A 20,918-nucleotide genomic window follows, 5' to 3' on the forward strand; every position below is an offset into this window, starting at 1 on the left:
ACCCTAAATGGGGCCATGACACCAGTCATAACTTGCTTGCCTCAGTTTCCTCATCTGTCAATTGAACTAGAGAAGGAAATAGCAAAGTACTCCAGTATCTCTGCCAAGAAAACCCTAAATGGGGCCATGACACCAGTCATAACTTGCTTGCCTCAGTTTCCTCATCTGTCAATTGAACTAGAGAAGGAAATAGCAAAGTACTCCAGTATCTCTGCCAAGAAAACCCTAAATGGGGCCATGACACCAGTCATAACTTGCTTGCCTCAGTTTCCTCATCTGTCAATTGAACTAGAGAAGGAAATGGCAAAGCACTCCAGTATCTCTGCCAAGAAAACCCCAAATAGGGTTCCCAGGAATTGGGAACAACTGATAATGACCAAAAGTTGAGCCCTGTGGGGCATGCACAGTGGGAAGGGAGGCTCCTGGATTTGATACCCTCAGAGAACTTACAGGAATTGTGCCACGGAGGGGGCTGGCAATGGCAGATGTGACCGGCTCTACATTTCTTCTGACCATTGCAAATCTTTGTTGGAAACACTCTGAAGCTGCCTCCAGCCCCAAGATGAGGGGTTAAGAGCCAAGAATGGGAGGCATAGGAGTAGCTTGGGTGAATGCTGGTGGTGTGGAGGACTCGGAGGCTGAATCCCAGCTCAGGATGGTGTCTGGTCAAACACCGTGTCCTGAGATGTTTCCAGATGCATGATTAATCACCGAGCATCTATTAAACTCCTAATGTATGCCCCAAACTGAGCTAAGCTTTAGGGAAACAAGAAAAAAAAAAGAGTCATTTCCGTCCAGAAGCTTTTAGTCTATTGGGGGGGATGATGGGGGGGAAACGTGGATGCAAAGGAGTGTACACATAAGATGGCCCCCTTCTTTCTGGAGGTCTTTAAGCAGTAGTGGATAACTGCTTCGTGGGTCTAAGTTGAATTAGATGGCCTCGAAGATTCTTTCCTACTCTCGAAATCAGTGATTCTATGAAATGTAAAATTTCTCTCTCTCTCTCTCTCTCTCTCTCTCTCTCTCTCTCTCTCTCTCTCTCTCTCTCTCTCTCTCTCTCTCTCTCTCTCTCTCCCTCTCTCTCCCTCTCTCCCCCTCTCTCTCCCCCTCCCTCCCTCCCTCCCTCCCTCTCTCTCTCTCTCTCTCTCTCTCTCCCTCTCCCTCTCTCTCTCTCTCCCTCTCCTCTCTCTCCCTCTCTCTTTCTCCCTCTTCCTCTCTTCCCCTTTCTCTCTCTATACATATATCTATATCCTTTTGTGTCTTTTGTGAGTGTACACACACACACACACACACACACACACACACACACACACACACCTCTCTTGAGGAAGGGATTACTAATAGCTAGGAGAAATCAGGAAAGACCTCCTTTAAGAGGGTATGGTTAGAGAAGGCTTCCTGGAGGTGGTGGTACCCAAGCTGGACCTCAAAGGAAGAGAGGCATTTCACGGGCAGAGATAAGGAGGCATGCTGAGGATGGGCAGGAGAGCAAGTGCCAGAAGAGAGCAGGGAACTGCTGTAGGTTCTGTTTGTCTAGAACAGAGAGAGAGGGCACAGAGGGGACACTCTCCTCTGGATGTCCCCATCCTTTAGGGGAAGGACACCTGGGTCATTCATGGAGCCTGGCCAGCCTGGCGTAGAGCCTCCATGCAGTCACCCTCTCCTGGGGCAAGAGACCTGGAAGAAACAGGGAACATTCCATCACAGCAGTCCTGGACCCTTGCTAACCCCCCAGGGCCGGGAGCCTTTGAAGGGTCCAAGCAGGAGGCCCTTGGCTGCCCCCAGCAGAATGTTTTCTGTCCAAGTCCCAGGGCTGAACCTAGCACAGGGGTTGGGTTGGAGGTAGGGGTAGGAATGGGATGGATCATCCCAGCCAAAAAAAATGTCCATCTGAGTCATGCAGGGACTATTCCCCTCTCTGCCTCGTGAGCAAGCCTGCTTGGGTTGAGACGTTAAGGAGAATTGGAGTCACTCTGCAAAGGAAACCAAGGTTGGACCCGGCCTGGGAGGGGAAGGGGAAGCTGCTTCCCCTGTGGGAGATTTCCCAGAGGTGGGGAGAGCTCTGGTCCCCCAGGGACAACACATTCCCTCGAGGTTCTTCAGTCAACGCCATTTTCCCATGGATGTGATTTCCTGATTAGTCAGTGGCCAGCCCTGAAGTTTAGACTGTAGACCTAATGCTGGAAAGGACCTCCCAGGGCCAGGACGTCCAACCAACCCCTCATTGTACGGATGAGGAGAAGGAGCCCCAAGGAGGTTGCGTTACCCGTACGGGACCATGGGGTCATAGCTGGAGATCTGAAGGGAGCTCGGGTACCATCCACTCCTCATTTCCCTCAGGAGGATGGAGAAGCCCAGATGGGCCCCAGCATCCCAGAGAGTGGCTCTGCCCTCTCCGACCCCAAAGTCGGGGCTGGTTTCAAGATGCTGATCTGCTCCCAGACTTCACAGATGGGACAACCCCCAAGGGAGGTATCGGGCAATGGGGCTGTCCTGTGCCCAACTCCAGCCTCATAGCATCATCTCGGGATGTAAGATGCCCAAGGGACGAATCCCCAGGATGTAGCAAAGAGCCCCACTCGGTAGCCACTGAGGACCTGGTCTTGGTGGTTTGGGAGGTCCAAGGTGTGTTCCTTCACTTGCTTCCTATTCTACAGGGTGTCCAGATGGGAGATATGGCAAAGACTGTGCCCACGTGTGCAACTGCGGGGAGGGAGCTACCTGCGACCCTGTCCAAGGCACCTGTATTTGCCCAGCTGGGAGAACTGGCCCCCACTGTGAACAAGGTATGGGGCAGCCCTCTGGCGGGGGGGGTCACCCTTTGGCATGTGTCTTCATTATCATGGTCTTTGGCAAGTGGGCATCTTTTGACCTTCTTTACAAATTCATCTGGATTTATCATTTAAGTATAATAATATTATTATTCTATTATATAATTAATATATTTAGTATATGACATATACTAAATTAATATGATATAATTAAAGTTATAACATATAAAATGGGGGGGCTCCATCATACACGGGCTCCCAGAAAGCTAGAGACCTCAGGTATGGGATACCTCTTATGGGCTTGTGCCCCATCAAAGCCAGAGCTTGTGAGCCCCCAGCGATGTGTCCCTTCATTTGGCCCATCAGAAAGAAACACATTGGTTCAATCCAAGTCAGTGACACTTACTAGGCATCAAATGGATGCCAAGTATTGTGTACTCTGGGGAGACAAAGACCTCAGAAAAGCCCCAGGCCTAGGGAGCTGGTACCCACACAGCATGGAGAATTAAATGAGAAGAAAAAATTCCTCTTTGATGCCACAACGGATACATTTAGTGAGAGATTACCACATCACCTGTTGTGTGTGTGTGTGTGTGTGAGAGAGAGAGAGACAGACAGACAGACAGACAGAGACAGAGAGAGACACAGAGAGAGAGAGAGAGAGAGAGAGAGAGAGAGAGAGAGAGAGAGAGAGAGAGAGAGAGAGAGAGAGAGAGATGGGGGAGAGAGGTCCAAACATCTAGAAAATCAATCACCCACCAAATATTTAAATGCCTACTATAAGCAAACACACATTATCTGGGAACACATAAGAATAAACAAGCATGTAGGGAACATGTGGAAATATGCATATAGGGAAAACATATGGTCAGGACACACATGTGTTTGAGGCATCTCACACCCCAGTTGCTATTGAGCTGCTGACATCCTCTAAGGATGTCATCGTCCTACTCTCTGCTGATGTTTCCTTTCTGCTCAGTCAGTGTTCCATCATCTCTGCTCTCCAGCTGGGTGTTCGTAAGTCCCTTGCCAGGCAACTCTGATATGCCATTTCCTGAGTGTCCAGATAGCCAGCAAAACCCAGTAGAAGCTCCCAGAATAGGATAGAATTTATCCTGTTGACTGCCCATCTATCACTCTTATTAAACATCCCCAGCATCAGGCAACTATCTGACTTAGGGTTAGATAGTTTCTTTTTAAACTCCTGTCAAATCTCTGATCTTTGCTCTGTCTCCCTTTGTCCCTTCAAACCATTTCAGGAATTCTATCAAGTAGAACCACAAAGAACCTATAAGGATGGGTAGCTAGGTTATGCAATGGATAGAGATCCAGGCTTGGACTTGGGTTCAAATATGGCCTCAGACACTTCTTAGCTGTGTGACCCTGGCCAAGTCACTTACTCCTAGGTTCCTAGCACTCACTGCTTTTTTTTTTTTGTCTTAGAATTGATACTAAGATAGAATAAGGGTTAAAAGAATAAAATAAAATAAAAGTCAAGGATGATCAGGGGGCAGTTACGTGGTTCCATGGATAGAGAGGCAGACCTAGAGTTGGGATGACCTGGGTTCAAATCTGGCCTCAGACAATTCCTAGCTATATGACCCAGGGCAAGTCATTTAACCCCATTTTCCTAGCCCTTGCCCTTCTGTCCTAGAGTTGTTACTAAGACAAAAAGTAAAGAATTTTTTCTTTTTTATTGGCATATTAAACCCACTTCCATATTTGATCACTGTTCATACAAAACCAAAACCCCAAAATAAAACCAAAGATACACTGATGTTTAAGATGATTCTAACAGTTCTTTCTCTGGAAAGATGTTGTTTAAAGGCACTGGGAGTCTCCCCTGAAACACATTCATTTCCAACTACATCCTATACTAAGGAGGAGTGGGGAGGGTTTAAGAGATGTTAACCAAAACTGAACAACTCATAAATTGTGCCTGATTATATATGCAATATACTGCACCCATGGGTCCCTACCTCTCAGTGAAGGGAGAAAGGTACATTTGTTCATCTCTTCTTGGATAGAGTTAGTCATTATAATTACACCGCATTCAGTATCTTCTTGGTTTGTTCGATTTACATTGTAGTCAGTTTATACACTTTGTATCAGTTCAAAAATCTTCTTGTGTTTTTCTGAATTCTTTACATTTGTTATTGTTTTTAACTCTACGATAATATTCCATTGGTCATCCCTGAATCAATGGGTGTCTCTTTTGTTTCCTTTTTCTCTACTATAAAACATGCTGCTATGAATATATTCTGGTTAGTACCCACTGTTGACTCTTCCCATCTTTGGGCATGTTGGCCAATTCTCTGGGTGTATTTCTTTTACTATTAGTGACTTGGAGCAGACTTTCTACCATTCTTAATTCTTCCTGTTCCTTTCGGTTGACTCTTCATGACCCTATATGGAGTTTTCTGGCAAAGACACTGCTATTTCCTTCTCTAGTTCATTTTACAGATGAGGAAACTGAGACAAATGGGGTTAAGTGACTTACCCAGGGTCACATAGCTAATACATGTCTTAGACCAGAAATGAACTTGGGAAGATGTGTCTTCCTGACTCCTAGCCATGTACTCTATGCACTATGCCACCACCTAGTTGTTCTAGTTTTCTTTCTTTTTTTTTTAACCCTTCCTTTTCATCTTGGAATCAACATTATGTATTGGTTCCAAGACAGAAAAGTGGTAAGGACTAGGCAATGGGGGTTAAGTGACTTGCCCAGGGTCACACAACTGGGAAGTGTCATATTTGAACCTATCCTGGTTCTCTATCCACTGAGCCACCTGACTGCCACTTCCTTTTGCCCCTAGTGGTTTTAATGTTCATAATTATTCTGCTTTTATAGCTTTTAGATAGCACACTTACCTTTACACTCTCAGTATAAAAGATGTTGAACGCCTTTCACAAAATTAGACAGATAAGAAAGGGATGATGGGTATTCTCCCCTTTTTACAGAGGGGGGCAATGAGTCCGGGGTTGAAGCTACTTGCCCAAGGTTAAACAGTGGCTGGGCTGGGCTGGGCTGGGCTGGGCTGGGCTGGGCATTCTCTCCACATGTTTTCCATGATAAATGAGGCTTGGGTTGCTTTGACTGATCTGACTTTGTAATGAGGTCCCTCCCAGAGTGCTGGAGACTTTCTAATAAACACATGTGGACAGTTGTTCTCATTTCATGCCTCTGTCAGCCCTCCCTTTCACATTCCCGTGCCCCAAATAGACTCCCAAAGCCGCCTCAAATGGCTTCAGCGCACACCCACTTTCTCTGGAATGGGGATGCTAACCATCCCTCCCTCCCATGTGTGCTCCATGTTAGAGGCCCCAAATGCTTTCACACCCATTAGCTCATTTGATTCTCTCGACATGCTGGGATTGCCCCCCCCCCGCCCCCAGCCTCCCCCCCAGCGGAGCTCTGGCTTCAGCTAAAACAGAAGGCAGCCACAAAGGCAATCTTTATGGATTTTGGCAGAGTATGAAGGAGTGGGATCATACCAGCTGTGGGCATGGTGTTACGTACACTGGGTCAGAGTGAGCTGAGCCGGGATCAAGATGCATACACTATTCCCTGGTTTGACTGGGAGCCTCAGTTTCCTTATTTGTAAAATGGGGATTAAATGCCTTGTGAGGGCATGAATCTCTTTGTAAGCCATAAAGTGTCATAAAAACTGTAATTTTTTCAAAGACTTGATTTTGTGGTGAGGGAGCTCCCACTAGTGCAGAACAATCTATTTCTCTCTCTCTCTCTCTCTCCCATTCTTTATTCTTTCTTCCTTTCTTCCTCCTTTCCTCCCTCTCATTTCTTCTTTCTGTCTTTTCTTTTTCCTTCCTTCCTTCTTTCCTTCCTTCTTTTCTTGCTTGCTTTCTCTCTCTCCCTTTGTTCTTTCTTCCTTTCTCCTTCCTTTCCTCCCCCTCTTTCCTTCTTTCTGTCTTTTCTTCTTTCCTTTCTGTTATCTTTCTTTTTCCTTCCTTCCTTCCTTTCTTGCTTGCTTTCTCTCCCTTTCTTTATTCTTTCTTCCTTTCTTCCTCCTTTCCTCCTCTCTTTCCTTCTTTCTGTCTTTTCTTCTTTCCTTCTTTCTTTCTTTTCCTTCCTTCCTTCTTTCCTTCCTTTATTTCTTGCTTGCTTGCTTTCTCTCTCCATTTTTTCTTTCTTCCTTTCTTCCTCCTTTCCTCCCTCTCTTCCCTTCTTTCTGTCTTTTCTTCTTTCCTTCTTTCTGTTTTTCTTTCAAGTAGGATTTGAACTCTGTTCTTCCTGACTTGACTCCAAGGCCAGTTTTTTTTTTTTTTAACCCATACCTTTTGTCTTAGACTCAATACTCTATATTGGTTCTAAGGCAGAAGAGTGATAAGGGCTAGGCAATGGGGGTCAAGTGACTTGCCCAGGGTCACACAGCTAGGAAATGTCTGAGGCCAGATTTGAACCTAGGACCTTCCGTCTCTAGGCCTGGCTCTCATTCCACTGACCCACCCAGCTGCTTCCTAAAAGCCAGTTTTCTATTCACTCCACCTTGCTATCTTTCCCCCAACCATTCAGAACCTGAATGGGACTTCTTGAATTATTTTTGGGGAACAGGGAGCAAGGGTCTGTACCTGTGATTTCATGTTTATATTGAACTCCCAGGATGGAAATGACATCCTCTAATACAGATTAGCAATTTATCTATAATTAGGATTTGAGATTCTCATAGATCTAGCACAATTAGGGGCTTCCAACCAATCCCCCTCATTTTTAGGTGAGGAAACTGAGGACCTAGAAAGCTAAGTGACTTGCTTTCCAAGATCATGTAGGCAAAAAACATCAGAGGTTTCCCCACCCCCTCTTAATTCCAGTGCTTTCCCTTTGCTAATTATTTTTTTATTTCTAGGCTATACTTTGTACATATGTGCATGCATGTTGTCTCCCCCATTAGATGATAAGCACCTTGAAGGCAGGGCCTGTCTTTTGCTTTTTTGCTTTTTTTTTGCTTTTTTTTTATCTCCAGCCCTTAGAAGAGTGCCTGGCATATACAGTGGGTACTTAATGAATTCTGGTTGAATCAAATCTGAACTCAAGTCGTCTACATCCAGAGTTGGTGCTTTTTATATTTCTAGTCTTAGAGATTTATCTGGAGGTGGTATAATAGCCAGGATGTGGCATTATATATCAGTGTATCTATATATGCACTTAGTATATCAGAGGCAGAATCTGAACCCTGGTCTTCTAGCCTCTAAAGGCATTCCTCTACCCTTCCACACCACTGCTACCACCCAGGCTTATGGTAGTATTTGAGGACTTTCTCTCCCCCTACCTAGGTTTCTTGAGTTCTTGGAGTTAGTCTTCTTCAGATAAGTCTCTCCATATTTGTCCTTGTTGCTCCTTGGTCCAATATGGAGCCCATACCTGACTTTGAGCTTCCCAGGAGCATGGACTGGACCAGCACTAGTGTTCCATAGCACTAAGTTTTGTTTAGGACTGTCCCCGCCCCTTCTTTCCTCCTCCCATCCCCATGCACTGGCACACATAAGCAGAAACACAACATACCTTTGGCTTGGCTCAGCAAACCCTGATTCCATTAGCTGAGAGCCCCTTCTGAAGACCCCAAGTATCATCCTGAGGTTGGGAATTCTTTTCGCTTGACTCCTCACTGATGAACTTGAGGTTCCCCCTCAGGCTGCCCCAAGGATCGATTTGGCGTTGGCTGTGAGCTGGGGTGTTCCTGTAGGAATGGAGGCCTCTGTCATCCCACCAATGGATCTTGCTCCTGTGGCCTGGGATGGATGGGAAAACATTGTGAGCTTGGTGAGTGCCCTTATTTCCCTCAAACCACACTTCTGCCTCAATATCCTTATCTGTAAATGGGCTAACGATAACTCTCTCTCACAGGGTTATTATAAGGATCAAATGAAATGCCACATACTGGCATGTATATGTATTTGTGTATATATATATATATATATATATGTATATATATATATATATACATATATATATATATATGTGTGTGTATATATATATATACACACACACATGTGTATATGTACATGTACATATAAAGTCCATTGCAAACATTATGTGGCATAAAATTGTAATGGGGGCTTATACTCTAGATTGCTCTGGACTCAATGCTTGGTGTCAGTCCATGAGTCTACCTTCTCTGACCTACCCATTCTCACCAGACACTCAGTCTTCCCCCATCTCCCCTAACTTGCCCAGGGGCACTGACAGTCATTTTCTCTACAGCCTGCCCACCTGGGAAGTATGGTGCTAACTGCCGCCTGGAATGTACCTGTCTGAACAATGGGACATGTGATCGAGTGACTGGGGCCTGTGAATGTCCCCCTGGTCATTTTGGCCAGGCCTGTGAACACAGTGAGTTCTATAGGGAACATTTTGATGCATCTCTCAGGATGTAGGACAACACATTTTAGCAGGGATTTCATGAGCTAGATTGTATTCTAAGGAAGCCAATTGGACTGATGAGGGGACTGGAGATCAAGGCATACAAGAATTAGTTTGAGGAATTGGGGTGTTTAGTCTGGAGAAGAGAAGACTTAGAGAGTCTCCACCTTCCAGGGGAGAGGGAGGAAGATTCAGCTCAACTCTATAATGGTAATCAGGTCGCTTCCCTATGCCTTCTGCTCCCAGGTAGGTCAAGTCTTGAGCCTACCTTTGGTTAGTGAGCATATGCTATGTTGCTGACTGGACATCATATAAAAGGGGCAGGCACCTGACTCATAGAGAATCCAAAGAACTCGTCTCCATTCTTGAATCACTTGAAAGCCAAGGGTGCCCACTTGTTGGGGATGTCATGGAGGTTTGCTCAAGTATGGATCAGACCAGATGGCCACTGAGGTCCCTATCAGTTCTGAGAATCTTTCTTTTGAAACAGTGTCAGTACTAGGCTAGGACGATTAATTGGCAATCCTCTTCAAGAATGTTCAGAGTGAGATCAAAACAGGAGCCCTAGGGATAGTGAGGTGGTTCAGTAGATAGGGAGCCATGCCTAGAGATGTGAGGTCCTGGGTTCAAACCTGGCCTCAGACACATCCTACCTGTATGACCCTGGGCAAGTCACTTAACCTCCATTGACTAGCCCTTATTGCTCTTCTGCCTTGGAACCACTACACAGTGTTGATTCTAAGATGGTATATAAGGATTAAAAAGAAGAAGAAGAAGAAGAAGGAGCAGTAAGCCTGGGATTTGGAGATAGCTTTTACTTCATGCGAACCTGAGATCACGAAACCAGCAAAATCAGAAAACTTTAGGACTCTACTGAAATACGCCATTTGCATTTAAGTGGGGACCATTTTAGATGAATCAGCCCATATTGTTGGCCTTCTCTAGCAGGCCTGGTCTGGGAGGGCTTTGCTAGAAAACAGTACATTCAGCCCATTTTCACCACTCTTTTGGCCCTTCTGGGGTGGCCTCTTTCTTCAGCATGTCCCCCTGGTTTCCATGGAGCTGGCTGCCAGGAGGTTTGTGACTGTCACCAAGGAGCCCTGTGCCACCCGCTCACTGGCCAATGTCTATGTCCTGCTGGCTTCCATGGCCAGTTCTGTGAGAAAGGTAAGTGCCCTTACTGTTGCTTAGCATCCTGCGTCCTAAGCTGCCTTCCGATGCCCCAAGGGGGACTCTGGCAGTCTCATACTACTGAGTCTCTGCTAGGCCCATTTAATATAGGCTCATTTGGTAAGACGTCTAGTAATCCTAAGGCTCTTGAAGTCAGTCAACTAACCCATAAGTATTTATTTATTCATTTGTTTATTTTTAAAATCCTAACCTTCTATCTTAGAATCAATACTAAGATACTAAATCTTACTAAAAACTAGATACTAAATATCAATTCTAAGTCAATTAAATGACTTGTCCAGGGTCACACAACTAAGACATATCTGAGGTCATATTTGAACCCAAGTCCTCCCACTCCAGGCCTGGTATTCTATCCACTGTGATACGTAGTGCCTCCTGTCCCCCCTACCCCTAAGCTACAAAGTAAAAAAACAGAGAGGCAGCTAGGAGGTGCCAGAGTGCAGACCTGGAGTTGGGAAGACCTGAGTTCAAATCCAGCCTTAGATACTTACTAGCTGTGTGATCGCGGTTGAGAGAGGTCATTTAGCCTATGTTTGTCTCGGTTTCCTGACCTATAAAATGAGGGAAATGGTCTCTACCTCCTAGGGTTATTGTGAGGGTAAATTAAATGATATTTATAAAGTGACTTTCTACAATTCCTGGCACTTAACAAATGCCACATAAATGTTGGCTGCTATTATTATTATTATTATTATTATTATTATTATTATTATTATTGTCACTGGAACTGAGAGGACAAGTGACTTGCCTAGGGCCATACAGACTTTATCAGAGACTGGTCATGAACTCAGGTCTTCCTAATGACTTGGCTGACTTTACTCCCTATGCTATCCTGCCTCTCACTTGACACATAATAAATGACTATCATTAATAAATACTTAGGGGAAAGCTAGGTGGTTCCATAGATTGAGAGAGAAAGGAGGTCCTGAGTTCAAATCTTCCTGACTGTGCCACTTAACCCCCATTGCCTAGCCCTTACCACTCTTTTGCCTTGAAACCAATATGGAGTATTGCTTCTAAAATGGAAAATAAAAGTCTTACCCCCCCCACACACACACACAACTTATTAGATTGAACTAAATTAAGCATTTCTAACAGAGTAATATAGTAAAATGTAAACTCTTGGAAGGAGAGGTTGTGTTACTTTGGTACCATTCCCACCTAGCTGGGGTCTGGTGCCTTGTAAATGCTCCTTGGATTGAAGTGAATGGGATTCTTTGGCAGTCACTGAATGCAGGACCTTTCCTTCCCCTCTAGAGCAGCAGAGAAGCCCACAAAAATGTCCCCCGTCCCACAAGGAGCACTTGCCCACCCAGCACCCTCTGCATTGTGGGCCACAGCTGAGCCTCTCTCCCATGGGGAATTAATTAGCCATCATCCTTCAGTGATGGGAGAGGGAGTCTGAACTGAGCCTTTGCTGGGCAGAGTGGCCTGGACCAACCCTTCAGCCTTCTGTTACCATTCTTCCTGCCAGGATGTGAGCCAGGCATGTTTGGAGCTGGCTGCCTCCAGGCCTGTGATTGCGAGGGAGACATACCATGTGACCCAGCCACTGGCCAGTGCCTGTGTCCGCCAGGGAGGATGGGAGCCAAGTGTGACCTGGGTGAGTGCAGGGATGGGGGACAAACACAGGGAGAGAATGCTGGCCCTTGGGGGGGGAGCACTGAAGAATGGAAATCTCCAGCTCTTGGCTGCTTTAACCACAGACCCTTAGACACTGATTCCCCCGCTTTGGCAGATATTTTTTATTATTGCTCAAATTCCCAACTATTGATCACTTTTCATACTCCCTCCTCCAGCCTTCCCTTTACTACTCATGCTATCCTCTTCAGGTAGAGGTCAGGTGGGTTGGAATAGTCCCATTTTACAGAGATGAACCCAGAGGCATAGAGATGAAGTAACCAACCCAAAGCTGGAAGCAGTTTCTTGATCCTCTGTCCCATTTTTTCCCAGTGGATCCAGACACAAGCTTTCATTCTAGGTCCCAATAGTCCTTGCTAAAGCTCGAGCTTGTTGGGTTTTCTATTTTTACACTCATAGAACCCTTCAGAATTCCCAAGCATCTTCTATAGTTTGGGATGCTAGCAACAGGACCATAACCAGGGTGAGGTCACTGAGCCTTTGTCCCAGGGTGCCAAATTTAGAAGGTATGGAATTAGGACTTTCATTCCTTTAACAATGGAGCAATGATAGAGCTCAGCACCCCATTGGTAAGGAGACTGAAATACTTGTTCAGATCTGTGATCATTCCTTTAAGGGTTTTAGATTACATGGTTCCCTGTTGGTTAGCATTCTTGTCCAGACCCTTCCATAATTTTGCCATAAAGGGTCTATTCAATGTACTGTTTTTCTTGCCTTAATTTTTCTTGAAGTGAAAAGATAACCATGACCGTGAAGATTATCTAATGGTCAACTTTCACACTCAACACATGACTGGCTCGCCTTTTTTTAAAAAAATAAAATCTCATGGATAATTTTTGTTTCTTTGCATCACTTGCTTTTTTTCATTGTATCCCTCACCTCACCCACACCCAGAAAACAATCCCTTAAAATAACTTAGAAGGAATAAAAAATAAAGTCAGCAAAATATATCCCCCTATTGAGAAAGTCTGACATAGTCTGCAAGGTCTACCCCATGGACCCTCACCTCTGCCAAGAAGAAGGGTCTTCTCCTAAGCCATGCTTAATTATATCAATTCCATGGCTTGTGGTTTCAGTAGTTTTGAAGTTCCTTCCACTTTTTGTCATTGTTTCTTGATTGTTCTTCCTTCTCTTTGCATCAGTTCATGAATGTCTTCAGGCTTCTTTGTATCCAAGTTGGTCATTTCTTACAATACACTGACATTCCATTCTGTTCCTTTGTCATAACTGGTTGGCCTTTTCTCAACTCACGAGAGCCTTGTTTCCAGACTTTTGGTACCTCAGAAAGTGATCAATCTATTCCTTTTTTCAGTTGCCAATTTCCTTGGCATCGACCTTTGCCTTCCTTCTCTTCTGTGGCCTCTGTGTGCCCACCATGCCCCTCACCATTTATATCTGGCTGGTTCGAGTTTCCCTCATGCACAAATTCCTCGATAAGGTTTCTTCTTAGAAGAGAACATTGACAGGGACAGGAAATGAGTGCTCAGACTCCAGGAACCTGTCTGAGAAGCTTTTGTGCTTGTATCCCCAGAATGCAGGGGGAATCGCTTCGGCCCTGGCTGCACCTTGAGCTGTGGCTGTGAGGGGAGTTCTCACTGTAATTCCCTCAATGGTCAGTGTGTCTGCATGGAAGGCTACATTGGGCCCACGTGTCGAGAAGGTGAGTCTATTTTGTATTATCGTGGTCATCCGCAGACGTCTTCCCCACTTCGTTCTAGGTTCTTTGGCCTTCTAGAAAGCATAGGATCAAAGACTGGTCTGTTACTTTTAAAGAGGAGGAAACTGAGGCTTGAGGAAGGGCCATTGGCTCATAGGACCCTAGAGATAGAGCTCAAAGGGACCTCAGGGAGCATCTGTTTTGATTCCTCCATTTTGAAGATAAGAAAACTGGAACCCAAGGAAGTGAAGGGTTTGCCCTAGGGAAAAGCAGGGAGAGCTGGGGCTGGAACTTGGACTGGGACCGAGCAGGTTCCTACTCAGGATTCTTCATTTCTCAACCAGCCCAACCTCTGGCCCAAAGTAAATGCTTATTAATAAAGTTTTGCAAAATAGTGTTTGGGGACAGCAAGGTGGCTTAGTGGATAGAGAAGCAGTCCTGGGGTCTGGAGGACCTGGGTTCAAATTTGGCCTCAGACACTTCCTAGCTGTGTGATCTTGGGCAAGTCATTTAACCCCCATTACCTAGCCCTTACCACTTTTCTTCTTAGGATCCAATACACAGTATTGATCTAAGATGGAAGGTAAGGAGTTATTAAAAAAAAAGAAATGATGATTGATTATCATTGTAGACCTTGGGAGCTTGGAAGAACTTTAAGGATTAAAGATGAAGAAATAGGTCCAGAGAGGAGAAAGGAATTACCCACCATCACACAGCAAATTGGTGGCAGAGTCTAGAACCTGAGTGGTCCAATGCCCAGTCCAGGGGCTGATGGTTCCTTAAATTTTGTGAAATGCTTGTCTCACGATAGCCACAAGATGGATTTGGCATCTAAGGACCTAGGTTCAAATCCCATTTTGGCCACCTGTGTACTCTGGGGCCTCAGTTTCCTCATCTCAAAAATGGACCAAATGATCCTTAATGCCTCAGCCAGCTCTAAGTTTATAATCCTGAAAAATCAAGTATTATTATCACTTTTTCAAATAAGGAAATCGAGGCTCAGAGAGGTAAGTCAATGTACTTATTCATTATCAAGATTTATTAAGCACCTAATGCATGCTAGGCATCAGGGATACAAGTGACCAACTCATAGTTACAGAGCTAGTGTTTCTTCTTGGAATTCAAACCCAGGTCTCCAGAGTCTGGGTCATAGGATCCTTGAAAGCATAACATGAAGGGATGTTAGAGATCCCTGGACTTGGAATCAGGAAGACTTGGGTTCAAATCCTACCAGGGATACTTAGTATGTGACTTTGGGCAAGTCACTTTCACCTGCTGTGTGCCTCAGTTTCCCTATCTCTAAAATGAAAGGGTTGGATGTGAAAGCCTCTAAATCTGAACCCACGCCACTAGGTGGTTCCATAGTGCACTGATCACCAAATTCAATGTCAGGAAGACTTAACTTCATGATTTCAAATCTAGCCACAGACACTTATTAGTGGTGTGACCCTGGGCAAGTCACTTAACCCCCATTGCCTAGTCCTTATCATTCTTGGATCATAACTTGGATCCAGTTTCCTCAAATGTCAAGGGCAGGGGCTGAACCAGAGATCCCTTCTGGGACTAAATCCAGGATCTCCCAATCCAGGGCTTTTGAACTCCCACCAAGCAATTGGTGAATAGCATCCAAGAGGTTTGTGAACTTGGACATAGGAAAAATAATCACATCTTTATTTTAATGTAATCGGTAGTTTACTTTTTGCATTTAAACTATACATCTGAGCCGGGGCCCACGGGCTTCCCCATTGGCCAAAGGGGTCCCGGACACCAAAAAGATCAAGCAGAACCCCTGCTGTCCTCCTAAAGGGCGCTGAAATCAGAATCAGGAGCTTGCTTTTTAACTGATATGAGCACAAACCATGTTAAGGCACTGACATCTGCTGGTTCGATCTGGTATTGCAGCCCTAATCTATTGGCTGACCATTGGAGAAAAGTAGAAATAGTTTCTTCAAGGTTTACAAAGTGCCATTTAGCCACCAGCAATTAGTGGCTGTGGGTTAGGTGTGTGAAGAAGGTATATTATGATATAATAGTGTAGTGTAGCATATACTATAGCATAATGCACTGTCATATAGTATATCATATAGTCTAGAATAATCTAGTATAATCTAGCCTATTCTATAGCATAATGTCATATAGTCTAGAATAATCTAGTATAATCTAGCCTATACTATAGCATAATGTCATATAGTCTAGAATAATCTAGCCTATACTATAGCATAATGTACTGTCATATAGTATATCATATAGTCTAGAATAATCTAGTATAATCTAGCCTATACTATAGCATAATGTCATATAGTATATCATATAGTCTAGAATAATCTAGTATAATCTAGCCTATATTATAGCATAATGTCATATAGTCTAGAATAATCTAGCCTATACTATAGCATAATGTACTGTCATATAGTATATCATATAGTCTAGAATAATCTAGTATAATCTAGCCTATACTATAGCATAATGTCATATAGTATGTCATATAGTCTAGAATAATCTAGTATAATCTAGCCTATACTATAGCATAATGTCACATAGTATATCATATAGTCTAGAATAATCTAGTATAATCTAGCATATACTATAGCATAATGTCATATAGGATATCATATAGTCTAGAATAATCTAGCATAATCTAGCCTATACTATAGCATAATGTCATATAGTATATCATATAGTCTAGAATAATCTAGTATAATATAGCCTATACTATAGTGTATATATAGCATATAGTCTAGTATAATATAATAGTCTTGTATATACTGTAGTCTAATATAATTAGTCTAGTCTAACATAGTATAGAATAGTATATGGTATAATTTAATATAGCCTAGTATAATGTAGTATAATATAAAATAGCATGTACTATAGTATAGTATAATATAGTCCTCTATGATACAGTGTTCTATACTATATGCTACACTAGTAGCATATACTACAGTATCTAAATAATATATACTGTATATATAGTATATATTATGTATCTTATATATAATATGTTACTATAATATATTAAAAGGTTCCTTTTACACATCCTAATGATACTTATACCCATTTGAATAGGGATGGGAGCTCTCCACGATAAGGCTCTCCTAGGATAACAATAATTATAACAATAAGAGCTATCATTCATATAGCACTTAGTATAGGCAATGTCCTCATCAGTTTATAATTTTTTACCTCATTTTGTCCTCACAACAACCCTGGAAGGGAGGTGTTTTTATTATTCTCATTTTACAGATGAGGAAACTGAGGCAGAGGAAGGTGAACTATGTGACCCTAGGCAAGTCATCTCAGCTGCCTTAGTTGTATGGGTTGTCTTCTGCATTAATGAAGGTATTGATATATTTTTTTTAAAAGTTAGGAGGTTCAATGAATAGAATGCTAGGTCAGGAGTTAGGAAGACCTGAGTTCAAATCCAGACACTATGTGTACAACCCTGGAGAAATCATTTGACCTGTCTGCCTCAGTTTCCTCAATTGTACAATGGAGATAATAATAATAGTGCTTCCATCCCAGGGTTGTTATAAGAATCAAATAAGAGCAGACTCATTGTCCTGAATTCAAATCTGGATTCAGATACTGACTGTGTGACCTTGGGCAAGTCACTTCACTGTGTTGTCTCAGTTTCCTTATTGGTTGAATGAGCTGGAGAAGAAAATGGCAAACCACCTTATCTTTACCAAGAAAACCCTCAATCAGGTCATGAAGAGTCCAATATGACTGAAATGACTAAATGACAACAAAAAGCATCATTGTTTATCCTTCCAATCCCATCCCCTGCTTCCCTTCTTCCTATGCCTTCATGGAGTTCAAAGCATCATACACCCAGGTCTATGGGGGAATTCAGAGGCTGTTGAATCCAACTACTTAATTTTTTGGTGAGGAAATAGGAGTTAAACCAACAAGCATTTATTAGGCACCTACTATGTGCCAGGCACTAGGCCAAATGTTGGGGATTCCCCACAAAAGGGTTAAAAAGCCAGCCCCTGCTCCCAAGGAGCTCTCAGTCTAATGGGGAAGACAACATGCCAACAACCTCTACCCTCTAGACAGGATAGATCAGAGACCCTTCACAGGGGTGGCCTCTGATATTTGGGGGCCTGGAAAAAGCTTCCTGTATGTGGGATTTTAGCTGAGACTTAGAGGAAGCCAAGGAAGCTGGGAGGCAGAGATGAAGAGAGAGAGAATTCCAGGCAGCAGAGACAGCCTAGGTCTGGAGAATCTAGAGACCATTAAGGGAAATAGAGGCAAATAGTGGTCACAGACCTTGATCTAAGGGGGACCTCTGAGACCATTTAGTCCAACCCTCCCCCCATTTAACAAGTGAGGAAACTGAGTCAAAGAGAAGGATCATGGGCTAATATCATAGATTTAGAGCTGAAAAGATCTTCCAGAAGCCATTAAGTCCAAACCCCTCCCTCATTTAATGAAGAAACAGGCCCAGGAAGGTGAAGGTTGTAATTTGGCTAAAGTCACACAGGGATGAAACAGCAGTCAAGATTCTGAACCCTTTTCCTTTGACTCCAAATTCATTATTCTTACCATCCTACCACAGATTAGATTTTGAGAGAGATAGACAGAGACAGAGGGAAAGATGGAGGGAGAGAGAAAGGCAGGCAGACACAGAGCAGAGATGAGAGGAGAGAGAGAGAGAGAGAGAGAGAGAGAGAGAGAGAAAGAGAGAGAGAGAGAGAGAGAGAGAGAGAGAGAGAGAGAGAGAGAGAGAGACGACAGAGACAGAGACAGAGACAGAGACAGAGACAGAGACAGAGACAGAGACAGAGAGAGTCGGAGAAAAGGAGAGTCAGAGAAAGAGTGTGTCAGAGAAAGAGAGTCAGAGAAGGGCAAAGTCAGAGAAAGTGAGAGGGAGAGAGGAGAGAGTTGGAGAAAGAGTCAGAGAAAGTGTGTGTGTGTGTGTGTGTGTGTGTGTGTGTGTGTGTGTGAGAGAGAGAGAGAGAGAGAGAGAGAGAGAGAGAGAGAGAGAGAGAGAGAGAGAGAGAGAGAGAGAGAGAGAGAATTTTTCAACCAAGGTAAAATGATCCTGGAGTTCTCTGGGGTTTGGTGATGTGGTCATCTTTGCCAGTTTGGGAGCTGACTTGCCTTTTTCACCCATTTTTAAACTGACCAGAGTGGGAAAGAAGACAGTAGACCCCTTTCTTGCACAGAAGTTAGCCAGCCCTGGGGTTTGCCCATAACTTTCTTTTTGTTGTGGTCCTCTTTCAGGTGGCCCTCTGAAGCTCCCAGCCAGCAAGTCCCGCGTCTTCGACCCAGGTAAGGGAATCTGCTTTGGTGTTCCTTTGTGTTTCCCCAAATTAATTTAAAATGCTCTGGTCACTGGGTCTGGCTGCTCAGGGCTCAAAGGAAAAGGAAAAGGCTGAAGGGAAGCTTGTTAGGCTTCCTAACTTTGAGAATCTGTTAGAACCAAATGCACTCACAGAGTGCGCCAGAGAAAAAAAGGTTTTAGATTCCCAGGGTGCCCCACATTTCTGCTGTCTTGGAAGCAAAGGGGCTGGTGTCATAAAGTCAGGCTTTGTTTTAAGAGAAAAAAAAAGCAAATAGGGCAGCTAGGTAGTTCAATGGATTGAGAGTGAGGCATGGAGACAGAAGATTCTGGGTTCAAATTTGGCCTTCAATACTTTCTAGCTATGTGATCCTGGATAAGTCACAATCTCCATTTCCTAGCCCATACCACTCTTCTGCCTTGGAACCAATACAATATCAATTCTAAGACAGAAGGTAAAGATGGTATATCTGCCTCTATTTCTTCCCCAGAGCACCAAACACCTAGAGGCTTCTCAGTCACTACGTCACTATGCAGACTCATTTTTCTCTTTTCTGTTTTCAGTGGCTTCCCGTCCTTCATCCCACAGATCATCTCCCAGGTTCAGCTCACAAGCAGCAAAACATTAGCCCCTGACCTCTCTGTCTTCTCTTCCTACCCATCCTTCCTTCCCCTGCCCTGCCCATCCTTCCAGTGTTACTGTATACAAATGACTGAGAATCCTCAGAATACCACCAGTTGACTGGTTCCATCTTAGCGATCGTTCTTTTTTGAAGCAATGTTCTTTCCGATGCTGCTGGTGTGGCCGTGGTGACCAAATGCAGTGTAATTCGCCTCTCCTGGGTTCTCAACTCCACCCCAAAAGGTCTTAGGATGGACTGACAGCCTCTGAGACTCGGGCCAAGGAGAGACGACCACAGAAAAGTCCATTTTAAGCAAACTGTGTCCGGCTGGCGGACAGGGACATCCTGTAGCCACTGACTCAACCAGGGACAATTGTGTTCTAAGGGACAGCCATCAGCTCCCACCAACCACAGCCTGGTACTCCATTAAGGATACTCCAGGATGCTCAGCGACCAAGGAGATGACCTCTGCCCTTGGTGTGTTTGTTTCTAGCTATTTCCTGCAATTCACCAGCAGGCTTCATCTGGTGCTAACCAATGGGACTGATGGCTACCGGACTGCTCCAGCCCCACCCTGTCCTGTTCTGGGGCGGTTCCTTGTTTACCTGGAAATATAGTCCAATATGTATTTATGTAAAGATATTTATGGGCAGCTGTACCAAGTCAGGTTCTGGGGGGACAGCCCTGGTGCTCCTGAAAGGCACCAGAGGGGCTGTACAGAGCCCCGGACGGCGTCCCCCCACTCCATCCTAGGAAGGGGGACGGAGTGTTGTTTTCAGCTGAGCGGGCATCACAGAAGTGTCCTCCCTTTATATATCAACCAGCCAACCAATGTGTACTGTAAGGGTTCCATAGCCCCTGTTCCATGGCAGAGGGGACCCAGCACTGTGTAAAACTCTTAAGTTAAAGGATTGAAAATTTCTGGTCTGTTCAGTGTGATTCTCATGAGGGCACTTTTTGCAGGGTGAAAAGTCAATGTGGTGTGGATCTAGAACCTTGAAATGAGGGGTTAATGGAAACCAGTGGTGGTCTTGGAGTCTGAAGACCTGGCTGCTCGTCCTGGTGCTGCCACGTACCGTCTATTGGGGAATTCATTGGACCTATCCAGGCTTCAATTTCCTCTTCTTTAAAATGGAGGGGCGGGTGAGGGGTTATAAGTGACCTCTGAGGTCTGTTCCATCTCCAAGTGTCTGCCTCATAAATCTAGAACTAGAAAGGACTCCAGAATCCATCCGAGGAAAGTGACATCAAGCCATCTTGGACCTTGGGGGAATTTGGGAACCGCAAAGTCTGCACCCAAACTGGGCTCCCAAAGGCTCAGGATGTCAAAAGCCTAACGTGGTAGCATTTAAAGGTTCTAGATCTCTGG

At 44.3% G+C, this 20,918-nt stretch overlaps 1 protein-coding gene across 1 annotated transcript in view; it reads left to right on the forward strand.

The window, feature by feature from the left end:
* Positions 1–20,470, forward strand: part of MEGF6 (multiple EGF like domains 6) — a 149,147-nt gene extending 128,677 nt beyond the window's left edge. The window contains exons 27-34 of the mRNA XM_056826200.1: positions 2,658–2,786; positions 8,422–8,550; positions 8,992–9,120; positions 10,189–10,317; positions 11,816–11,944; positions 13,514–13,642; positions 18,869–18,916; positions 19,491–20,470. Coding sequence (XP_056682178.1) covers positions 2,658–2,786; positions 8,422–8,550; positions 8,992–9,120; positions 10,189–10,317; positions 11,816–11,944; positions 13,514–13,642; positions 18,869–18,916; positions 19,491–19,555 — 887 coding nt within the window. The 3' untranslated portion in view covers positions 19,556–20,470. The remainder of the gene's footprint in view (positions 1–2,657; positions 2,787–8,421; positions 8,551–8,991; positions 9,121–10,188; positions 10,318–11,815; positions 11,945–13,513; positions 13,643–18,868; positions 18,917–19,490) is intronic.
* The last annotated feature ends 448 nt before the right edge of the window (positions 20,471–20,918 follow it).

This window comes from Monodelphis domestica, chromosome 4, assembly GCF_027887165.1.
Source record: "Monodelphis domestica isolate mMonDom1 chromosome 4, mMonDom1.pri, whole genome shotgun sequence".
Taxonomy (NCBI): Eukaryota; Metazoa; Chordata; class Mammalia; order Didelphimorphia; family Didelphidae; genus Monodelphis; species Monodelphis domestica.